The 25,197-nt window shown below is 45.2% G+C and overlaps 1 protein-coding gene across 1 annotated transcript in view; it reads right to left on the reverse strand.

Annotated features, from left to right (window-relative positions):
- The window catches only part of LOC147882445 (uncharacterized), a 53,399-nt gene extending 28,506 nt beyond the window's left edge, over positions 1-24,893 (reverse strand). Inside the window, exons 1-2 of the mRNA XM_087400629.1 lie at positions 24,689-24,893; positions 24,371-24,490 (exon numbers count right to left, since the gene is read on the reverse strand). Coding sequence (XP_087256755.1) covers positions 24,371-24,490; positions 24,689-24,811 — 243 coding nt within the window. The 5' untranslated portion in view covers positions 24,812-24,893. The remainder of the gene's footprint in view (positions 1-24,370; positions 24,491-24,688) is intronic.
- Positions 24,894-25,197: the final 304 nt, after the last annotated feature.

The raw sequence follows: 25,197 nt of genomic DNA on the forward strand, positions 1-25,197 counted from the left end.
CCCTCTTCACTAGAGGAGGGGTAAAGGATGCCGTAATGAAACTTCATAATGGCCGAGCGAAGGATCATGAGGGGCTATGCATTGAGTTCATTACATATGGGATTAACCTCCTAGCCCTGATCTTAGCAAAGCTTTTTAATGAAGCTGTTTGTTTGGGGTTTCCACACACTTGGACCATTAACACTATCTCACCCATCCACAAGGCAGGGGATCCCATGAGCCCAGAGAACTACAGGACCATTATGATTGGACATGTCATGTCCAAGATTTATGCATAAGTACTTGACCCCAAAGTTAGCAGACTTGCTGAGTGTGGAGGACTTACAGCAGCAGGACAAGCCGCATTCCGGCGTGATCATGGAACCATGGACCACAATCTCACACTTAGATGTATCATCGAGGAGGCGAGGTCACGGAAGCAAAGGGTTGATTGTTGCTTTGTGGATTTCTGCAAGGCATTTGGCACAGTTCCGAGAGCCCGCCTCATATGGCACCTACAGGACTTGGGTTATGACCAGGAGATCATTTGGGCTGTCATGGCACTTTACGAGAGAGTTTCACGCAGAGTTCGGGTAGGATCCGAATGGACAGACGAGATCATGAACAACATCAGGGTCAAAACAAGGGTGTCGTTTGTCGCCTACCTTGTTTGGCCTCTACATTAACGAGCTTGAGACAGTGATGCAGACACAGGGGGTGTAGATTGCTCTCTTGCGGGCACGCTGATCCAGATATTGATCCACGCAGATTACGTGGCTCTCTTGTCTTTCTCAGCAGAGGGGCTTCAGAGACACCTAGACACACTACAGTCCTTTTGTGAGTCTCATGATTTGAAGGTCAACCTGGGTAAAACCAAGGTCATGATCTTCAATACATCTCGAGCCATCATGCGTCAGGAGCAGTTCACATTTGAGGGGTCATCTGTTGAGATAGTTTCATCATACACTTATCTTGGGGTTATCTTCTCCGGACCCAACTTCACTATGAGCCCGCCATGCAGGCACGCTTGAGTAGAGGGTATGCTTCATTGGCCAAACTAGAGAGGCAGTGCTTCCACTCGCACTTTCAGGATCCACGCACCAAGGGGTTGCTTTTTGATTCCTTGGTTCGCCCAATGGGGATGTACGGCAGCCCTTGTTTGGGGCCAGACTTGTCGGATACAGAGTGAGCCCGTGTGGAGCGGCTACACGTTCTCATGTTATCACGGATGATTCGTGGTAAGTCATCCGTTCCTCACCAGATCATTCAGGCTGAGTTTGGGTCACCCCTTTACAGCTAGTGCTGCATTTCAGGTCATCACGTATCTGTGCCGAGTTAGGGAATATGGGGATTATACCTCGGGGCGTAGCAGGCTACCATGGATAGCTCTATCCTCTTCTATGGCACTTGCAGCAGCAGGAGGAGACCAGAGGTGTTGGTATGCACGTACAGAGAGATGGTTTGAGCGATTGGGGCTCCACATGGATAGACTACCTCCCTTCCAGTACAGCATAGATGCTCCGTTTTCTCCCCTCCTATCACACGAGGTCAACCAGGTTATCCGTGAGGATCTACTACAGCTACACACATTTCGGACCTGGTTGGGACAGAGTAAACTCCCAGTGAAGCTTAGCTTCTACAGAGATCACTTCTTACATATCACAGCGGAGGGTTTCATTGACCCACTAGGATACACGCAGATTCACCTACCCCTCGCTAAGGATCTCTCTTGGGCAGTTTCGGGTCTCTTCACACAGACTTCGCATCGAGAGCAGCAGAGTAGAGTGACTACCCAAGGAGAGGCGCATATGCACACTGTGTGACATGCAGGAGGTTGAGACAGAGGAGCATTTGATCTTCAAGTATCTTGTGTACTATGAGATCCGAGGGCGTTTCCACTGCCTCTTTAGGGATAGTTATGGGATTTTGGCCCGTTTCCTCTCCTACCCAAACCAGCGATGTTTGCCAGGTTTCATTAATGAGGCACTTAGATAGCGCGAGAGAATACTCCGAGCACGGAGACAGGAGCAGACTTCTTCCTCGGCTGATCCCTCTTAGAGCTCTATCACAGAGTTCTTTCAACTAGATCACATGGACCCCCACGAGACAAGGCCTCGACATGACCATGACCCGAAGCCTGTGACCCAACAGCTTAGACAGAGGGTCGACACACAAATCACACTTGGGGACATTCCCTCCTTGTTTAGAGTCGGAGCTCGACCGACGGGGGTCACAGTAGCCCTGGTTAGACGCAGAGCTACGACCAAGAGACGTGCCAAGACCGCACCTCTGAGTGGCCGACAGCACTCTATTGCCGACTTCATGCCTCCACTGCCTCATCCATCCTGATATCTTGCTGTTGTCGATGATGATGATGATATTGATGACGATGCTGAGATTGATAAATAGTCGACCATCGACATGACTATGTTGTACTTAGGACTTAGTACTGCCATTCTGCATTTTTGCATTTTGCATTGGTATGGATGCTCGTTTAGTAGCTCCACTACCACAACTTGTTGTATCAGGATTTTCACAGTCTCATAGACCCATTGGTCTTCCGAAGACTTTAATAAACTTTCTTTCTTTCTCTTATAGGATCTATCACTCCTAGCTTTCACTCTCTCACTCACGCAGTAACCCTGCATTCCGGTGGACAGCACAAGCCTCTCCCTTGCCTTGCAGAAGCGTCCTACATCGTCAGTGTGGACAGCATCAAGGTCTCGATATTGGTCGGCGTTGCCTCTCAGGTCTTTGGGTCTGCTATACGTGTGCACAGTGAGCTCTTCAGAAGTGTGTTTCCGTGCTCTCCTGAAGAGTGTTCTTTGTATTTCTCAGTTCTCCAAGTATAAAGAAAATTCTCTCCTAGTTGGGGGAGGGGGGCCTCAGTGGGTACAGGGACCCAATCGGTTGTCAACTCTACTCTCTCTCTACCCTCATCTCCTTTCTCTCTCTATGGTAAACAACGCTAATTTCTCGCTTACTAAAGGTTTAAAGAAGGTCTTGCTGTGAATTACACGATCAGATTACCATTGCATGTTACACTCGCCCAGATGGCCATAAGTGTATGTATAGTGCCAGCCCATATACTGGCCAAAGTGTAAGTAGATTGAACCTGGGATCCATCCAATGCCTCTATGCATTTGGCTCTCTAGATATGCCACGCTACAATCCTCGCCAGTATCTCCTATGAAGAGTCCACAGAGGCATGCACAGCTCTAAATGGTGAGGCAGGAACATCATTCAGAGAGCATAACTCAACTAAGTGGCGTCAAATCGATGAGGCCCAAGAGAAGTCATGTCTCTCATAAAAGACCTGAGGCTCTATTAATGGACATAGCCTACCAAAAACTTTGCCTTTTGCAATGACACTAGAAAAACAACAATCCCACCATGAATAGAAAGCCAAAAGAAAAGTGTGATTTTTATATGCCTGAGGAATTTCCAAAGTCTCTTCCAAAAGTTCTTATGTATGTCAGTAGAAATCTCACTGAACCCCTCTTTTGTATATCCTTTAGTCCACACTGGACAGATATATATTTTGCTGGTTGTACATCTCTCTCTTGTGCATTGTCTAATTACTATCCGCACATCTACATACTACACTCTAAGGAAAGGAAGTTGGATTTAAAGTTACCATTGTGTGAGTTCCCGGGCTCTCTCTCTATGTTTTGAGCTTCTACTGCGTGAGGGGAGCATTGGCCTAGGCAAGCAAACTCTCATACTCTCTTTTCCAACATGGTATTAGAGCCCCAAGGGAGATTCACAAGCATGCGATCTTGAAAGCGAGAATCTTGGGAGAGGAGATCTTTGTTCAACTTGTAGAAATCGACTTCTACATCTAAGCCCTTGCAAGAAGGAGCTTGCGAGAAGGAGGGTCACTTAGATTCGGACAAGTGTCCAAAATTCCTAGCCCTTTCATTTCCTCATCATGACTGTAAGGTATCCAATTCCAAATTTTGGGAAAGCAAGCAAGCTTGATGGTTGCTATTGATGGCAAATGAAGGTCTGAATCACCCGAGGGTTCGGATAAATTGGGAGATCGCTCCAGGAATGGAGCTAATGCCACGTGCCATCCCGACTGTGGCTACAGTTGTGACACTAGCGAATTTGGTAGCAATGAGAGATTGGGTGACGTGTGATGCGAAGGCCCTAGCCATCATTACTGGCACCATTGTAGATTCAGTGCTCGTGCATATTGAGCTTGCGGTATGACTTGCTAGGATGCTTTGCGAAGGACTGCAGGAAGAAGAATCATAGGAAGAAGGAGGAGTCAGACAAGAATCAGAAGAGACAAAGACGTCAGCAAACATGGTAGTCAATCAAGAGCTTTTCTTGGTGACATCTCCATGTGTACTTTGGTAAAGTACATACACCTTGGTGTTTCAGTATGTATATCTAACATTGAGAGGTGGTCTAGAGAGGAGTAATAGACCTTTGTGAAGGTGAGGGGCAGCAAGCGGTGCTCGAAGTGCTTTGAGTGCTTGGCTGGTATCATTTACATGAGGAAGGACCTAAGGATTAGGGTCATATGGAAGCTATGAAACCAAAGGGAGCATTTTAGGATTACACACTGAAGCTAGGTGTGCCTCGATAAGGTGCATGGTTTGCTTTCAGAGCAAGCAAACAAGCAAAAGGATTTTCTGGTATGTGCATTCATTGCTTATTCATTCAAGCCTTTGGGTAAAATCTGTTCTTTAAGTTTCTTGACTGATGAGGGGAAGGTTTATGCCTTCCTAGAAGGTAGAAGGGAAGTGTTGGTGTGTCTTCAAACCCGGAAGCAAATTGCTAGATGGTGGACACGACAAACTTGTAAAAGTATGCTAAAGCCACCAGAGTAATTACTTGAGAAATGTGTGGATCAACCACTGGGATACATGCTGAATTCTGGATCTGCGTAGATCAGCCACTGGGATCTCATTTCTCGAGATGCTCATATGGATGCGGACCTTGCTAGAGGAAGGACAGGTTGGAGCTGTAGGCTATCTCATGGGCTATCCATAGATGCCACTTATACCTTGGTATGAGCCTTGTAGGCCTAGTTATAGTCAGTTAGGACTATTGGTATAGTTAGTTTATGTACCATCTAGGTCAGTTAGGACACTTAGTCCAGTTAGGGCAGTTAGCCCTAGGGTTTTGTTATGTTGGCTCTCCCTTGAGCCTCCACACTTCAGTTTTGTAGCAATCTAATACAGCATCTCATTTTTCTCCATTTTTGAGCTTCCATTGCTTCCAACACCCAACAGTGGTATCAGAGCAGGTCGGGAATCCATTCCCTCAGCCATTGACAGCTTTCCCAAGCTGTTTGGCAGCCTCTCGAGTACTCATTTTGTCGCGAGAAGACTGCACTTTGGAGCAACTCTCACAAAGGGAACTGTTTTTCGGTGCATTTTCCAGCCTGCTGCAGCAAAAAACGACCACACACGAGCATTTACAGCATCTGTACGTGTCAAAAAAAAACCCGTACATGCGTCAAAAAATGTACAAAAATCCGTACATGCGACAGAAATTGTACGGAAATATGTACATCTATCAAAAATTGTACGAAAATCCATACATCTGTCAGACAATTCTGTACTTCTGTCCGGTTTGTCAGAATTTCAGTACATTCACTGCAGTACGGGCTGCCTTCATTCCTCCAATTTTCCGGCATTTCAGAGCTGTCTCGAGCTGTGCGCCAGCATTTCAGAGCTGCCTCAAGCTGTGTGCCACCATTTTGGAGATGCCTCGAGCTGCGTGCCAGCATTTTGGAGCTGGCTCAAGCTGCGTGCCGACGTTTGGAGCCATTTGGAGCTGCTGAATTGATCCGGAGACTTCTCTTTGAGCCCTTCCCTCCTCCTTTGGCATCCCTTTGCCTCGGGCTACGCTTTTCTAGGCTGATTGTACGGACTTTTCACGTGTTGTTGTACGGGATCCAAGGCGGACTGTATGGATGATTTTCCTGCTAGTACTAGTGATTTTGCTGGCTGTACGCGGCGTTTATTTGCTGGCTGTATGGACGTCAATAATGCTGCTGCTGCTGCACGGATTCCAGAGGCAGCTGCGAGCTTCTCTCCATTGGATCTCTTTCTCTCCATTTCTACGTGCTCTCCTCCTCGTGGGAGCACTTCTTTTGCTGTAATTCTCATTTCCAACCCTCATTTGCTCGCTTTCAGAGCCTGTCACTATTGTTCATCATTGGGTAAGCCGTTGTTGCATTGGCTTTTTCCAATTTCTGCTTCATTTGCATTTTGGAAAGGCTTCGTGTTGCCGTTGGGGATTTTTCTTGCAACAGGTACACCTTGTGACAGCAGAGTCTGTTGCAGACAGAAGCTTTGAAGCTTGGGCAGTTTTTTGGCACTTGATTCTAAGAGGTTGCCTTTCTCTCATTTGCTTTGCCAGTTGGTGTATTTGCCTTGTATTTCAGCACCATGTCTGGTGGCAAAGGTGATTTGTTTGGGCTGATTGGGGCCGATGACAAGCTTGATGGCACCAATTATCCCCATGTGGTCATACATGATGGGACATGTTTTGGTTGCCAAGAATCTATGGCATATTGTTGCAGGTTCTGAGGCCAGGCCTACACGCACTGTTACTGGTGCTACACTTGCAACCTCTGCTTCTTCAGGTGATGGGTCTTCAGGTGATGGTTCTACTGCTACAGCCAGGACTCCTGCACCTCCTGCTCTAGGTGCTTTGCCTCCTTCACAGGTGAAAGAAATAGAATGAGTAAGAGAGAGCAAGAGAGAGTGAGAGAGCAGGAGGCTTGAAAGCTGAAGGCTTAGTTGCAATAGAATAGAGAGTACAACACACTGAAGGAAAAAGATAAGGTTTTGTCCTAGTGACAAAACCTTAGTAGTCACTAACCATAGTTAGTGAACTAACTGCGGTTAGGGGGAAAAACCTCTTAATGAGTGAAAAGTGCCCCTAACTAGCTTATTATATTACATTGGTCGCTGCTGAATTGTCTATAATTCTAACACCCCCCTGCAGTGCCAATGTCATGTACAAGGCTAATCAATCACCAAACGGATATAAGTTCAGGGCACTGCGAAATGCCTCAAACTTTTCACGTGGTAGTGCTTTGGTGAAAATATCTGCAACGTTGTCATGTGTGGACACAATTGCCACTGCAATGGCACTCTGACTATCAGTGAGAATTGGAGAGGGACTCTCCAAAGACAGATGAAGATCAGCAAATAGACGTCGCAGCCAAACACATTCAACTGTTGCTGTGAAAGCTGCCCTGTACTCAGCTTCACATGATGAGGTAGCCACTGTAGATTGTTTCTTGCTCAGCCATGAAATACAAGATTTACCCAAAAAGAAACAATTGCCACTAGTGGACTGCCTAGTGTCATAATCACCAGCCCAATCTGAATCACTGTAGGCATGCATCTGCAAGTCACCCCCCCTGGGAAATAGTAAGCCAAAAGACTTTGTGCCCTGCAAATAACGGAAGATGCGCTTAACTGCCTGCCAATGCATAGTTTTTGGGCTGTGCATGTACCTGCTTACCTGAGATACTGCAAACTGAATATCAGGTCTAGTGTTGCAGAGATATATAAGACATCCAACAGCCTGACTGTAAAGTGTGGCATCAACTAATTCTCCTGCAGAGTTTCAGCCCCGGTTCCATAGGAGTGGATATGGGCTTACACTCTTGCATGTTAAATCTGTCCAAGAGTTTCTGAACATACTTGGACTGAGACATAACAGTGCCACATCTCTCATGAGAGAACTGGATCCTCAAATAAAAGTGGAGCAGCCCCAAATCTGACATGTCGAAGTTGGTCTGCAAATCAGCTTTGAAATCTGCAATTTTTTCTTCATTGGACCCTGTGAGCAGTAAGTCATCGACATAAAGAAGGATGACTAATATTTCCCCCCCATCCATCTTGATGTAGAGGGTGCTCTCAGTAGGACTATTGTGCAGCCCCTTACTGGTCAAAAAGGCATGTATCTTGGCATACCATGCACGAGGGGCCTGTTTCAGCCCATATAAAGCCCAAAGGTGGTCTGACATACACCTCTACCAGCAAGTCCCCATTTAAGAAGGCTGTTTTTATGTCCAACTGATGAACATTCCACTCAAAATGTGCAGCCATTGCAATTACTGATCGGATGGTGGTCATCCGGGATGTAGGAGCGAATGTCTCCTCATAATCTATGCCCTTTTTCTGAGGATAGCCCTTAGCAACCAGCCTGGCCTTATATCTGTCAATGGAGCCATCTGGCTTCCGTTTGACTTTAAATACCCATCGTGTGCCAATGGCATGTTTACCCTGTGGCAAGTCCACAACATCCCAAGTCTGATTTTTTGCAATGGACTGCAACTCATCGTGCATGGCATTCATCCAATGCACATTACCTTTTGCCTCTTCAAATGTGGCAGGCTCCTCCTCATCAAGGAGAGTACCTGCATATGCTGATTCCACTGAATTAGCACCTTCCATGTGCCTTGCTGCACTGCGAGTCCTGCCAGGTAACGGAGCATCAAGTTTACTCTCCCTGAGAGTCTGTAACAGCCAGTTTGGGACTGCTTTTGCTGCATGTATGTCTGCAATTTCTTGCTGCACCACCTGTTCCACTGCCTGTGGCGGGGGCAAGACATCCTGTGGCGGAACTGAAGCATTTGGAGGTTGCTGTAAATTCTGATTTGGATCAGAAAAATCAGCAGGGGAACCCAAAGCAATGGGTAGCAACCCTTCAAAGACATCCTCTGAAGACGAAGGCATTTGAAATTCAGCCTGAGTGTGAGCTGAATTTTCAGAAAATATCACATCTCTACTTACAATGATTTTGCATGTAGCAGGATTGTAGAGACGGTACCCCTTGCTTTCTACACTGTATCCAACAAATATGCATTTGATGGCTTTATCTGACAATTTGTGCCTAAATTCAACTGGCACATGTGCATAGGCAAGGCATCCAAAGACTCGGAAGTGATCCACTCAAGGCTTCCTGTCATTCCAGACCTCAAAAGGAGTTTTTGTTTTTAAAGCCTTAGTGGGAGCCCTGTTCAAAATGTAATTGGCACACATCAAACCCTCTAGCCAGAATTTATGAGGCATGTCCATCTCCATGAGGGTTCTATTTTTCCTCTCAGCTTTGCCATTTTGCTGAGGGGTCAGCCTAACTGTGAGCTGATGCACAATACCCTTTTGCTTGAGAAAAGCATCAAATTCTGCAGATAGGTATTCCCCACCTCTATCCGTGCGTAATGTCTGTATCCTGAGTCCGGTTTCATTTTCAACCATGGCTGAAAAGTGTTTAAACACCGTGAACACTTCAGATTTCTTTTTCAGCCCATAAACCCAAGTAAAATTGGAGTAGTCATCAATAAATGTGACAAAGTAGAGATGACCACCCAATGACGGAGTCCTCATGGGACCACAGACATCACTGTGTATAAGCTGCAATTTGTGAACAGCTTTAACTGAACCATCCTTCTTGAAAGGGAATCTATGCATTTTACCTAAAATGCACCCTTCACAGGCATGTGGAGGAGGTATCTCAAGAGGTGGCAATGCATCAACCATTGAAAATTTCTGAAGTGTCATTAAGCTGTTGTAATGCATGTGGCCATATCTGGCATGCCATAATTCTGCATTTTGCATGGCAGCTGTAGGGGTAGAAACTGCCAGAGCATGGGCTGCTCTTTTCTCAAAAATATCAAGCTGAAAAAGCCCACGCAGCAGAGTACCAGATAACCTTAAGGCATAGTTAGCTTCCCTGTCTCGGACAGCACATTTGTCATCCTCAAAGATGACCTGAAATCCCCCTCTGTTAAGAGTGGACACTGAAAGAAGATTTTTGGTTATGCCAGGCACATATAAGACATCTGAAAGTCTGAAAATTGAGCCATCAATGGCAGTGACCTCAACCTCTCCTGTGCCACGTACTGAATATGAGGAGTTGTTGGCACAAGTGACTTTCTTACCAACAGGAGGTGGATGCAAGGAAGTAAAAAGACACTTCCTAGAAGTGATATGCTTGGATGCACCGCTGTCAAAATACCATGTGTTCAGTGTTTCATTAACACTGAAAGCAGATGCATCTGTAGAAGAGTCAAAGCTGCAAGTCAAAAATGCATATGTATCATCACTGCAAGAGGCTGTACTATCCCGAGCATCTGGAACAGCCAACCTAGAATCTGAAATGCAAGATAAAAAGGCATAATCCTGTCCAACAAAGTTGGCTGCAGCATCCCCACTGTCAGATGCATGAGGGGCTGAATCTGAAACAGCCATACCTGAGCTGTTTTTCTTTTCTTTTGCAATCCTTTTCTTGCATTCTGCTATGTGATGACCTGGCTTTTTGCAGTAGTGACAAAAACCCTTCTTTTTGGGTTTACTTGCATCACTTTTAGCCTTTTGTGAAGGCTGTCCTGACCCACTGGAAGGCTGATTTGCTGCTGTCTTTGCCTGTCCCTTTGTTTTTTATTTAAATTTTGAGAGCATGGCTTGTTCACCTGCACGTGAAGCCAAATTTTTCCTGGTCTGCTCTTCCTGAAGCAGAAGTCCTATCAACTCATGAAAAGTGAGGGGATTTGCACCCCCCCTCATTGATAAGTTCAGCGAAGTGTGAAACCTGAGATAAGACTCAAGAAGAGAATTCAGAGTGGTTGTAATCATCTCTGAATCAAGATTTCATCTATGTTTAACAATTGCTCTCTGAGATCCTGTAGCTTTGTGAGGTGGACTGACATGGAGTCACCCTCCTCCATATGTGTATTGCTCAACTCTCTTTTTAAGAAAGATACCCTGGCATCATTCCGTGCTGCATACATGCTTTCCAAGATATCCCACGCTGCCCTGGAGGTCTTACACGACCGGATATGCAGAATGATAGATCTTTTCACTGAAAGAGAGATGCATGACAAAGCTAAGGCATCCCGTGAATCCCATCTCTTTTGCTCTAAAGTATTGACTGTAGCTGCACCAACAACTTGTCCTGCAGCTGCACCCTGTGCACGACCTCTTCCACCTCCTTGCTGAGGAGGGGTAGCAGGTGCAATATCTGCTGGTCGGATCTCATCCCCATTGACATAATCCCATAGATTCCGAGAAATCAGAATATTACGTACCATAAAACTCCAGAGGGAGTAGTTGGTACCATCCAACTTGTCTTCTTGTGAAAGACCACCAAATGGAAACTCATTCTGATTTTGATGGGCCATTCTTGAGAAAAAGATTGAAGCAGATACAGAGCTGAATTCCCTTACTAGGAATGGAATGCACAACTTCCAAAGAACACAGCCAAGCACGGGCTGTATATGCAACTTAGATTTCTGTACTTGAGCTGTCAGAAATCTGTCCAAGCATCAAAAACTCTCCAAAATCTGCCAAAAGTGTTTCAAACACTCCAAGAAAGGCAGTATGTACTGAATACTCCAAAAAATGCTCTCTCAACACAAAAGCCCCAATTTGTGGCTAGAAATTGCAGCCAGAAAGGGGCAAAATTACTAAAAGCCCCAAATTTCAGACTAGATCTGCAATTTTGCTCCAGATGTAGCTCCAAACCTGCACAATGATTGCAATGTCTGCAATATACAAAATGCCCCAAATGTACTCCAAAACAACTGCACCAAACTATGTTCTGCAAGATGAGCCTGTCAAAGAACACCTATGGCTGAAGACAACCTTTGTAAATCTGCACATTCAGATCTGAAAGTACAGAAATGCACGCCAATCTAGAAAAGGTACAGATTGTACGGTATAGTACGGATTGTATGGTACAGTACGTCCAGACTGTACGGCAAGTACAAAAACGTCAGCGCAGGTACGGAATACCACTGTACGGCTGATGCAACGCAGGTACGGCAACCTGTACGACGCTGTACGGTTGCTGTACGGCAACTTTGTACGGAGAGGAGCGATACAGGTACGGCAGTCTGTATGGTGATGTACGGAGACTGTACGTACTTTGTACGGTGCTGCACGAAGAAATGTACGGACGATGTACGGCGCTGCACGGGACTTGTACGGTAGTCTTCACGGGGCTGTACGGAGGCAGTACGTCGAGTTGTACGAAGGCAGTACGTCGAATTCCGTACAGTCGTACGGACTGTACGGACGAGTTGGAGCAGGCTTGTAACGTGAAGCAAAAGGGGTACGTTGAAGGGAGCAGGGAGCCCGAGGCTCTTGGACCTGCTCTGATACCAAATGAAAGAAATAGAATGAGTGAGAGAGAGCAAGAGAGAGTGAGAGAGCAGGAGGCTTGAAAGCTGAAGGCTTAGTTGCAATAGAATAGAGAGTACAACACACTGAAGGAAAAAGATAAGGTTTTGTCCTAGTGACAAAACCTTAGTAGTCACTAACCATAGTTAGTGAACTAACTGCGATTAGGGGGAAAAACCTCTTAATGAGGGATAAGTGCCCCTAACTAGCTTATTATATTACATTGGTCACTGCTGAATTATGTCTATAATTCTAACAACAGGAGCAAATTCAATGGGATGGTCGTGATGCCAAAGCACGTGCCTTGATTGCTCTTTCAGTGAAACGGGTTATTATCCCTCATATTCGGTCTTGCAAGACAGCTAAGCAAGCATGGGATCAGCTTGCATCTTTGTATCAGGTGCGGAATGAGGTGAGGGTTGCCTATCTCCGCAGGCAATTGAAAGATTTAAAGCTTGATGGGGATGGTAACATGGATGCCTATCTCACTAATGTGAAGGATTTGAAAGAGCAGTTGGCCAACATTGATGAGATTATGCCTGATTCTCAGCTGATTTCTAATGCCCTTGATGGGTTGCCTGACTCATATCAAGGCTTTGCTACTACATTGAGGTTGGTTGCAACGGGTGATGCCAATCATTTCTCATTTGACCAGCTTGTTGCTCTTCTTCTTCAGGAGGAGCAAAGCCGTGTGAATCGCAATGCTACTATGGCTAGTGATCAAGCATTTGCTGCCCATCATAAACACAAAGGTAAAGGCAAGGTTTCAACTGGAAAGCCCCCTCATTCCAGTAATCTGTTTCTAACAATAGTCTTCTGAGCCATATAGCCTCACATGCACCTGTAGTGAGTGCTCTATATTCTGCTTCAGTCGAAGACAAAGAAACAGTTGGTTGTTTGTTTGACAACCATGATATAGCACCTTGACCAAGGAAAAATGCATATCCCTGTGTCGATCTCCTGGTCTCATGATCTCCGTCATAGTCACTGTCACAGTATCCATGCAACTGTGGATGACTTTCTCTATATTCTATCCCAAACTGTCTTGTACCTCTTATGTATCTCAAGACTCTTTTGGCTGCATTCCAATGAGACTGTTTTGGATTTGCCATAAACTGTGCTAGTGAGCTTACTGCATAACAAATATCTGGCCGTGGTATTGTCACATATATAAGAGATCCGATGAGCTGCCTGTAGTATCTGTCATTGACTGTAGGCTTTTCTGAATCTTTATTAAGTTTCAAACTCTGTTCCATGGAAGTGGCTGCAATCTTGCAATCTGCCATATGAAACTTCTTCAGGAGACTATCAACATACTTGAGCTGACTCATGAATGTGCTATCTGAATCTCTCCAGAACTCAATTCCAAGACAATAGTGCATAAGTCCAAGATCTTTCATGTCGAACTCTGCAGATAAGTCTTGTTTCAATTTTCTGATGAAGCTATCCTTGCTTCCTGTCACAATCAGATCATCTACGTACAAAAGTGCAATAGTAATATCTTCCCCTTGAACTTTGTAGTAGAGAGTATGATCTGCATTGGACTTTATGTATCCCAAATCAGCAAAATACTTGTCAATTCTGCTGTACCAACTTCTGGGTGCTTGTTTTAAGCCGTAGAGACTTTTCTTAAGATGGCAAATATTATTCTCCTTTCCTGGTTCAACATAACCTGTTGGTTGTTGCATGTAGACTTCCTCGTCTAGATAACCATTGAGAAATGCATTCTTGACATCGAGCTGATACACATTCCATCTGCTGAGTGTCGCTAGTGATATCAAGAACCGTATGGAATCCATCTTTGCTACTGGAGCATAAGTCTCATCATAGTCTTGACCATATTGTTGTGCAAATCCTTTTGCAACTAGTCTAGCTTTGTATCTCTGAATACTGCCATCTGGATTGTACTTCACTTTGTATACCCATTTGTTTGCTATGGCCTTCTTTCCTGGTGGAAGGTCGCATAAATCCCAAGTATTATTCTTATACAAAGCATCCATTTCTTCATTCATAGCAGTTTGCCATTCTGGCTTGTCTACTGCATCTTCGAAGTACACTGGCTCTTCTGTAGCCATGATGGTAGTCATAAGAGCATAGTTGGTGGTTTCCACCTAAATTGCTTTGCCTTTCTGAGCATATGTCAATCTGGCTGATGGTCTGCTTTCCCTAGTAGACCGTCTGAGCTGTTGTGGCTCTGCTTGGGGTGTTGCTGGCAATTCTTGCTCTTCTTCATCAACCTGTTTAGTAGATGACTGTGAAGTTGATGCTTCTATCTCCTGTGTAGGTGAGGTTTTCCATTATGATTCCTCATCAAAGATTACATCTCTGGAGATAATGACTTTGCGGTTGATGGGATCATACAATTTGTATGCTTTGCCTTCTTCACTGTAGCCATCCATGATGCATTTGCGTGACTTCGCATCCAATTTCTTGCAATGATCATCATGTATGTGGGCATATGCTATGCAACCAAATATGCGGAGATGCCCAATGTGTGGCTTTTGTCCAGTGAATGCTTCATAAGGAGTCATACCCTGTATCGGTTCGGTAGGAAGCCGATTAAGCAAGTAGTTTGCTGTAGCTATTGCTTCTGCCCAATACTGATTCGGAAGATGCTTTTCACTAAGCATTGCTCTAGCACTGTCTGCTAAAGTCTCATTCTTCCTTTCAGCTCTTGCATTCTGCTGAGGAGTATCTGCACATGTGAATTGTCTTCATTTGCCATGATTTCTGCAAAAGTTCATGAATGCTGAAGACATGTATTCACCTCCTCTGTCTGATCTCATGACCTTGATCTTTCTGCCTGTCTGGTTTTCTACCATGGCTTTGAATTCTTGAAATCTGAAAAACACTTCAGATTTCTCTTTCAGAAAGTAGACCCAACAATATCTGCTGTAGTCGTCAATGAAGGTCAAGTAGTAAAGTGAATCATTGATGCTGCGGGTCTGGGCATAACCCCATACATCTGTATGTATCAAATCAAGAATACCTCGTGCGCGAGACGTACTTCTGACAAAGTTGGTTCGCTTTTGTTTGCCGAAGCAGCATGCTTCACAAACTTTTCCAAGAAACTGTAGCTTCGGAATCCCAATTGCCATATTCTGATTCCTGAGATCTAACAAGTACTTGAAGTTGACATGACCATATCTCTTGTGCCATTTTGCAGATAGTGGCATCTGTTGCGGTTCAACTGACATGGCATGCTTATCTGGTACTGTAGCTAGCATTCTATATAAGCGTCCTTCCTTGACACCTTTTGCTACTAGCTGACATCTTTTGGATTTGTCTCTGATAGTGCATTCATCACCGTCGAAGATGACTTTGTAATTGTGTTCCGTCATTTGACCTACTGACAAAAGGTTCTTGCTGAGCTTCGGAACATAGAGCACATCTTTGACCAATCCTTTCGTCCCTGTGAAATTGTTCATAGGGATTACACCTGTCCCTTGAACTGGATTCGGTGTATTGTCTGCTGTGTAGATGACATTTTTCTGTCCTTCTAGTGGCTTCATTTCTGTGAACCATTCCTGATGATTTGTCATATGAGATGATGCACCGCTGTCGATGTACCAAGGATCCTGTTCCACTTGGTCGACTTGATAACTGAAATCCTCTTTGAGATTGAAATCAGTGTCTAGGTGCATTATATCAGTCTAATGCAATTCCTCGCTTGCAAGAAACATATTTCCATCTTCATTTGCAAAATAACTGTGACTAGAATGTCCACCACGATGATTTCCCTGCCTCGGGAATTCCCTCGATTACTGCTGGATTGACCGCCTTGGTCATATTGCTTCTTGCGGCAATCTCTTTCATAGTGTCCAAACTTGTGATAGTAGTTGCACTGAATGTTTGACACATTGGTGGATGCATTCCCTTGTTCTTGGAATCTTCCTCGATTGGAATGATTTCCTCTTTGCTGATTCTGATGTTGCTGAGGATGATGCTGATGCTGATGCTGATTCTGACTTTGATTTTGTTGATGATGACCACTTTTCTGGTATGATCTACCTCTGCCTTTGCCTCTGCCTCTGCTTCTGTCTAAAGCTGTGAATGCCTGATCATTAGAATGACCTTTACGTGCTTAAATGGCCTAAGTCCCGAGTTCTTCACCAAGTAGAACTGATTGAAGTTCTTCCAGTGTTGGAATTTGCCGTTGGATGGCAATACTCTGGACTAGATTCTCGTATCCCTCTCCTAGTCCATTCAGAATAACTTGAACCATTTCTGCGGGATTCATAGTCTCTCCTGCTGCTGCAAGTTGATTGTTGTAGTCTTTTATGTCGAGTACATAAGCATGACCGGTTTCACTGCCGTTGCGGAAACTCTGGTTGATCTGGTTTCTCACGGTGAGAATCTTGGATGTGTTCTTAGACTCGTAGAGAGCTGCGAGCATATCCCATGCTTCTTTTGATGTCTGGACTATGTTGAGTTGTCCCAACATGACATCTTGCACATTCTACTTGATCAGGTGATAGGCATACTTGTCTTTCTTATCCCATTCTACTTGAGCTCGGGCAATGGCAGGATCTGCTACTAGTGCGGAAGCTGTTTGTGTAGGTGTAGATCCCGTTGCTACGCAGGTCTACCCAACCGATCTCTTGGAATGATGCATTGAACAAGGCTTTTGAAACCTTGAAGTTTTCTATCAAGGAAGCACCCGTTCTTGCATTACCCGATCCTACCCAGCCTTATGTTTTAGAGGCCGATGCGAGTGATTTTGCGATTGGGGCAGCTCTATTCCAAGAGGGCAGACCTATAGCTTTTGAGAGTAAGAAGCTAGACGACACCCAATATCGTTGGCCCACACTAGAAAAGGAACTTTATACTGTAGTGTATGCCCTTAAGGTTTGGAGACACTACTTGTATGGTTCAAAGTTTCTTGTATTGACTGATCATCAGTCAATTAAGTATGTGTGTGATGGATCTGAATTGAGGGGACAGAAGCTAGATGGGTAGAATTAATGCAAGATTTTGATTTTAAAATACGTTATCGTAAGGGTTCGTTGAATAGTGTGGTGGATGCCTTAAGTCGAGTCAAGTTTATAAATGCTATGTCATTTACGGAAATATCCTCAGACCTATTTCAATCCTTGAGAGGGCTATACGCAACTAATAGTCATTTCAGTTCTTATTGGCAGAGAGTCCAGGATGGGAGCTCCATGGTTGACCGGGACTCAGGGGTTGTGCCACCTACGGTACAGGCGGCGGGAGGTCAGTGGATGATTAGGAACAGCTTGCTGTTCCAGAATGAAAAGATTTGTGTGCCAGATGTTCTGGACCTTAGATCCAAGATTCTCTGGGAGTGTCATGATGCTCCTAGTGCTGGACATCCGGGTATACATCGGACTCTGTCTCTTGTGAAGCATACCTTTTATTGGCCTAAGATGCGTGCATTTATTGAGAACTATGTAGTAGGTTGCCGGGTTTGTCAGGTTACTAAGGCAGAACGCCTTAAAAGCACGGGTTTATTACAGCCATTACAGATTCCAGGTAATAAATGGGAAAGTATTTCCATGGATTTTATTACTGGTTTGCCTCGAACGCGCAAGGGTCATGACTCCATTTGGGTCATAGTCGACCGTTTGACAAAAATGGCTAGATTCTTACCTACTAGAACAACTATTTCAGCTGTTCAGCTGGCTCACGAGTTTGTGAACCACTTGTTTAAGCTGTATGGTTTGCCATCTGACATAGTCAGTGACAGGGACTCAAAGTTTACAAGTAACTTTTGGACACTTGTTTTTGAGAAGTTAGAAACTACTCTAAGTATGAGTTCCTCAAATCATGCACAATCCGATGGCAGTACAGAGAAGGTTAACCAGTTGGTTGAAGACATGCTTCAGGCATATGTATCTAAGAGACAGTCTTCATGGGAAGATTATCTACCTATGATAGAATTTGCTTACAATAGTGCAAAGCATTCTAGTACTGGTTACAGTCCTTTTATGCTTATGTACGGGTTTCAACCTAAGTCACCAGTTATGGTTGGGTTAAAAGGGATTCAAAATGATGCTGCTAAGAACTTCTTGCTAGACATGCAGGAAATGTTGCAATTTGCCAAGGAGTCTATTAGAAGTGCCCAAGATCGCGACAGATTTTATGCTAATAGACATCGTTCACCTAGAGAGTTCTCTGAAGGAACGATGGTATGTTTACGAATTCCCAAGGAATCCAAGAGCCTAAGTACTGGTTTGGTTCCGAAATTATCCCCCAGATACTGTGGTCCGTTCAAGGTCATTAAAAGAATTGGACCAGTTGCATATCGACTAGAATTGCCTCCTGATGTTAAAGTACATCCAGTCTTTCATGTCAGTAGACTGAAAGAAGTCTTGGGTGCGGATGATCAACTTGTTTCTCCTCACGAGATAATAGAAGTTACAGATTTGACTTTTATTCCACACGAACCTGAGTGTATTCTTGAATTTCGTGACAGACAGATTCGTAATCGATCTACCACGGAATAAAAGATCAAGTGGAAGGATCGTGTTGAGGAGGATGCAACATGGGAGACATTACAAAACCTCCAAAGAACATTTCCGGGTTTTTTAGCGAGCTCAGGAGTGAGTTCTTAGAGGAGGGGAAGTATGTCATGTGCACGGATTGGTATCTGACGTGTACTGGGTACACAAGACTAGCTCAGGTAGCCTGGGGAGGCTTAGAGCTAGGCAGGCTTGATTCTCGGGTTGAGTGGCAAGGGTACGAACCAGTTTGAGGTCTTCGCTATTTTTAGTGCTTGGGGCCCGAGTCTAATATAAGGGGCCCAGAGGTTCAGTTCTCAGAGAGCCGATGGGAGCAAGTTTCGTTCCCAGGTGCTAGGTCTAATCCTAGATTGAGCCGCGGACGCGCGCCTGCATCTTAGCGTAGCCCAAGGCCCAGTAGCAGATCCCAGGCTTCACAGCGCCACCTGGTGGTATGGGACACCAGGCTGGTTTGGATCTGATTGAGAGTTCGTGCCAGTAGCTCAGCTCGTGGCTCGGAGGGGACATCTCCTGATTCGGTATCACATCCCGTAGATGTCATGGTTGGGTGGTGAGCAGCCTGCTCAGTTTCTCACGTTGTGTGTGTTCTTGTGTTTGTTTGCAGATCAGAGGTTTCAGGAGTGCTGGGACGTGTCAGGGAGCTAGTCCAGAAAGCAGGAGCTCACGATCTAAGAGCACTCTCACACACGAACAATGGCAGAGGTCCGGGGAGAGAAGCAGATGCTCTGATACCAAATGTTAGAGAAGAGAATTGGCAACTTGGCCTTTACATGTTCACCTCCAAATAGTGTAGTCCATACTTGTCATGCATGGGTTCACTGATAGTGATTGGGCTGGTTGTTCTGACACTCGTGTGTCACAAAGTGGCAACTGTTTTATGCTTGGTACTTCATGTGTTTCTTGGTTCAGCAAGAAGTAGAGTACAGTTGCTACTTCTAGCTGTGAAGCTGAGTACAGAGCGGCTTTTACAGCTACAGTGGAGTGTGTTTGGCTTCGGAAGCTACTCGCAAATCTTTGTGCATGTCAGACTGCTCCTATTGTCATCTTCACTGATAGTCACAGTGCTTTAGCTGTTGCACAGAATCCAGTTTTCCCATGCTCGCACAAAGCACATTGAGGTTCACTATCACTATGTTAGAGAGCGATTATCAACAGGTGATATTGAGTTGTCTTATGTTCCCACTGAAGACAACTTGGCATATCTTTTTACGAAGGCTCTACCTCGACCTAAGTTTGAGGCTTTTCAACAAGCTTTAAACTTAGTAACTTTTGTAACTTGATCTGTTGTACTCTGTACAGTCATAGGTTGCTATATCCTACGGGACGAACATGTGCAACCATGACACTAGATATTTAGGTATCTTGAGCCATGTCCAGGATACTTCAGCCCATACCATGGAGGGGGATTTGTAGGCTATCTCATGGGCTATCCATAGATGCCACTTATACCTTGGTATGAGCCTTGTAGGCCTAGTTATAGTCAGTCAGGACTATTGGTACAGTTAGTTTATGTACCATCTAGGTCAATTAGGACAGTTAGCCCTAAGGTTTTGTTATGTTGGCTCTCCCTTGAGCCTCCACACTTCAGTTTTGTAGCAATCTATTACAGCATCTCGTTTTTCTCCATTGTGCTTCCATTTTTTAGCTTCCATTGCCTCCAACACCCAACAAGAGGTGTGCCAGCATAGGTTAGGAGCCATGTGGGCAGTGAGTGAGTCTGCCACATGGGTAGATCTAACAAGAAATGCTAGGCAGCCACATGGGCAGCACAAGGAAACATACCTAGGTTCATTGCAAGCAGCAGATAGCTGTGAGTCTGCCACATGGGTAGATCTAACAAGAAATGCTAGGCAGCCACATGGGCAGCACAAGGAAACATACCTAGGTTCATTGCAAGCAGCAGATACCTAGGTTCATTGCAAGCAGTTAGCAGGACCAGCCGCATCATTGTGGGATCTCCTGGAGCAGGTTGAGGTAGACTTGCAGGTTGAAGCAGCACCCAGGAGACACGTCTGGATCAGATCAGGTCGAAGATTAGCTATGTGCACTGTTTGCAGTTGTGACAGAGCCCTGGAACAAGTCGAAGCCGTATTTGGAAGAGGCGATTAGCACTCGCAGCAGTCAGGAGCCTCTGCAAATGATGGCTTGAGGCTGGTCAAAAAAAGCACAGGGCAGAACAGTGGTGCAGAGAGCTGGACTCCATTGCGGCAGTTTTGGGACAGATTTGGATGATGAGAAAGGCCTAGAAATGGCCAGAACAGAATCAAACTGAAGAGGACCAGTGGCAGGCTGCCACGTGGCCTGGGCTGCTGTTGCAGGTAGACCAGTCTGTGAACTGGTCGCCAGCTCACAGACTGAGTCGGCTGGGACTCCAGTCTATAAAAGGGTACATTGCCTTGGGCATTTTATCCATTCATTGAGTCCACGTTTTGAGCAGTCCATCCTGCTTCAAGGAGCAAACCAGGAGGCTACTGGTGCAGCAAGGGAAGTGGCTGATTGCAGCAAACAAAGAGCTCACAGCAGCAAAGGGAGACGGGATCAAGGAAGAAACTTGTGCCTCAGTTTGGGCTGCCTTCACAGCAGCAGGGAAGGATTGGCTGTCCAAAAAAGCAGCAGGGAGGCGTCATTGCAGGACACATCTTACAAGGCCCCCATAAGCTCTAGGTGAGTAACGTAGGCCAAGTGCAATGCTAGAGAGAAGGGGAGGAGTCTTGCTTATGCAACTTTCTTCTTCACACACTACAGATGGGAGACATAAGAGATGGAGGCTGAAAGTGTATTCTTCTTTTTATTTCAAAAGGGCCACACACTCATACAAAAGATAGGTTAATATTATGTATCTAGAAGTGTTCTACTAACCCTACAGGGTTCATAAATTGACCTCAAACCACACATGGGTTGCCATACTAACTACACCGCAAAGTCTAATGTACAAAAGTAGCTATAATATAGTTGTTATTCTTTGGTGGTGTATAACCATATTTGCCACCAACTATCATATAGTCGCTATTCTCTGGCGGCGTATCAACCATATTTGCCGCCAACTATACTGGTGCCATAAATCAACAACGTGTTGGAAGAGCCAAGGAGGTAAGAGAACAATCTTTTGACTGTACAGGGGTCCACATCTAGTCAGCACTCAGCTGCTGATAGAGGGTGGCAGACTTAACACCAATTTTGTATATGCTTTGGTCCACATTAGATAGATCTATATTTTGCTGGTTTTACATCTCCCGCTTGTGCAAGGAAAGGAAGTTGGATTTGACTTACCACTGTGTGAGTTCCTAGGCTATCTTTCTGTGTTTTGAGCTTCCACTGCATGAGAGGGGTGTTGGGCTAAACAAGCGACCTCTCCCACTCTCTTTTCTAACTTGACGGGCCTCACTGGGATGCGGCTTGTTGTCAAGAGGAGCTACTAGAGTTGGAGTTTGCAGATGACACGACAATTGATATATATACCTTTGTAAGGTTAGAATATATCCAATCGTACAACTTTTTGTAAGGCTAGAATATATCCAATCGTACAACTTTTTGTGGAGTCCAGGGAGCCCTTGTGTTGTATTGTATGGCATCTCAGGATAGGATCAACTGGACCAGATCAGTCAGCTTCCTCGCAGGCGACTGAGGAGGTTTAGGAGATCCTCGGTTGGGGGGCTGTTGGATCCAATGAGGTCAAACAGCGAGATACTTAGGGTACCAAGTGGGCATTATTTTTCAGCAAACAAGCAAATCACCCAAGATCAGCTGGACCAAATCAGTTGGCTTCCTTGCGGGCGACTGGGCAGGTTTAGGAGATCTTGGATTGGGGGGCTGGTCTTGGCTTCCGTTGGATCCAATGAGGTCAAACAGGGAGATACTTAGGGTCAGCATTACTTTTCAGCAAAGCAGCAAATTGCCCATGCACTAGCCAGTGTGCAGCACAAGCCTTTGAATTGGAGCTCAACCAAACTCTCCCTTGCAAGGTGGGCCCTCATGGCCGACCAAGTTTTCTTGGCCACAGCCAGGTACATTCATGCTGGTCTTTTCACACAGTGTTGCCTAAAACAGCTTAGGCAGTTGGTGCGCAAATTCTTGTAGGCAAGATCGGACAACATGACAAACAAGAGAGCCAAGTTTGCTTGGCAGATGATAATCCTGCCACAAGCTGAGGGAGGACTTGGCATCGTAGACCAGAGATGCAAAGTAGAGCCCTTTTGGGCAAGTTAGTAGTGCCAAGTCTCACCCAAGGCTCACAACCTTGGGCGCTCTTGCTTCAGAGAAAGATTCTCAAGAGCACCACCCACACAGGAGGCCAGCAACAGCAGCAGTCTCATCGATGGATCTTCTCAAAGGCCACTAGAAAGGGCTCACAATTGATGAAGAATCTATAGAGTTTGGCAACATCTGCCTGGGGGACTCATTCCGGCCGGCCCTCAGTGTCATGAGGAGTCACATCCGGACATTCGAGACCGGGAGGACTTCATGTTGGGACAATGGACACACATTAAATAATGGGCACAATGGGACAATGGCCTTGCTCCATGGATCTTTCGAAGCATGGAGTCGTTTCCACACCGAGACAAAGGCATGTACATTAGGACTATGTCACCCGATGGGCATAGGCACACGAACAACTGGAGACAAACTCCACCATCCCTTAGTCTTGGAGGGATGATTTGTATAGAGTCTGAGCTCTCCCGTGCTGGTATGGACAGTTCTCTAGGATAGGGGTGCCCTTGAGCATTTAGCATTTGCATCGAGCCCTCAAATCTTTCGACTCCAAGCATTACAAAGTGGGGCTTGGAGGTCTTACTCAGCCAGAGACATATTGGAGACCTAGAGTTGCATGGGGCCCTGGACTTGCTCTGAGTGGCAAAGGATCAAGATAGCGGCCTGTTTGGGCAAAGACTCGAGCATCAAACCAGTGCTAGGTATTTTGAACTCATCACTTTAAGTCAGGACGAGTCGTACTGTGCCTTTCGATGTGGGAGGGCCAGCCCCTTTGCGGGGTGGGATCCGGGTGAGTGATTTTGACCTTCCAGAGTAGGGCACTCGGAAAGGTGTGCTGAGGTGCTTCAACTCAAGGCGGTTGCTTGAAGTCCTTCGAGAGAGCGCATTAGAGCGAGCAACACGTGCCCAAGAGGTCATCCCTAGATTTCGGTCGTAATTGTGGACCACGAAAGATTACATAGCTCTTATGTCATATACACATAAAGAACATGCAGTCTTGACATAACAGGCATGCAATTCCATATACTTAGATGACTCTAGGAACCTGCCCAAACTCATCCTCTAAACTAGTGCAGTTCCAATCTCATGATAGTCACTCATAAGGTTGAAACCATAAACTGAATCACGCATAGCAGGAACTAGCTACTATTGATGTCATCAGCACCCAACAATGGGTATAAACCATAGTATAAACATATAATCTCACACATACAAATCCACACACCCACACATACTTGAGCATCCAAAGGCCTTCGTACTGAGTTTTTGTCCGCACTCCTGAGGTGAAGGGCAGACTCAACCGTGACAAAGGCTAGCACTAAAGGAGAAGGCTAATCAAAAGTAGCCCATATTCTCTTCATTCAAGCTCGGTGCAAATCACATGCATAAAAGTATGTCGGCATCCTAAGTTTCCTGAGCTTCTACAATAGCAAAAAACATATCCGAACAAGAATCCACAGAAAATTACAGTATAAAGGATTATCCCAATACAGTACTCCTGTCAATACAAGTTCAATTGTCACACTGTGAGTATCTAACCTGAGGAACTTTATCCAACAACTCTTGAACGTAGTTCTCTCCAAAATGTCTATGGCCTATATCGTATACTTCCTTGATCATTGATGCAGGTTTGGTCTTGCTGACAGCAACTACTCTCACCTGTCAAAAAGGGTCAAGCTTTTAATATACTGGAATTCAATTAAAGGCACTGTTATCCGTTGCCGCATTGTAAAGATAGTCGCAGAATGGCCGTGAATTCAGATTTTGGTTTATTGAATGAATTGTTAATTATGCAATCGTATGTTTACCTCTTCCTCACGATATCTCAAAGGTGCACGATGGATAAGAGGCAATTACCTGAGAGCCAGATCGACCGGATCGTTCAGCTGCCTGATACACTCGTTGGAGGACGGTGCGAACAGCGTGAGCAGCAACGCTCTCTGTAGCGGCAGCCATGGCCCGATCTCCAATCTCACCCATTCGATGATAAAGTGCACACAAAATCAAATATACGTGACCACAAACTCTCGGGTAAAAATAACAAGTTCTTCACGTGCTCATTTTCATTTTTACTCATATGCCATTAAAATATGTCCACTTCTTACAAGCCTTGCAAAGCTAACTGAACACGGCAGCCCACTGGTAGGGCTGCTTGCCTACCTCGGTGGCAGCCCGTGCTTGCAAGGTAGAGCCAACAAGACGAGGTGCCCCTCGACATGCTCAAAAACGTTGCGGCAAACAGTCTTTCCATCGTGGAGCAAGTAACTACTAACTCGTGAATCCTTCTATTTTATCAATTATTTTAAGAAAAAAAAAGAATGAGTAAAATAGTGGACATGAGACGCAACACAAGGTCCGTTAGGATA

This window comes from Dipteris shenzhenensis, chromosome 29 (assembly GCF_047967505.1).
Source record: "Dipteris shenzhenensis isolate YYH24624 ecotype China chromosome 29, Dip_SZ_1.0, whole genome shotgun sequence".
NCBI classification, from domain to species: domain Eukaryota; kingdom Viridiplantae; phylum Streptophyta; class Polypodiopsida; order Gleicheniales; family Dipteridaceae; genus Dipteris; species Dipteris shenzhenensis.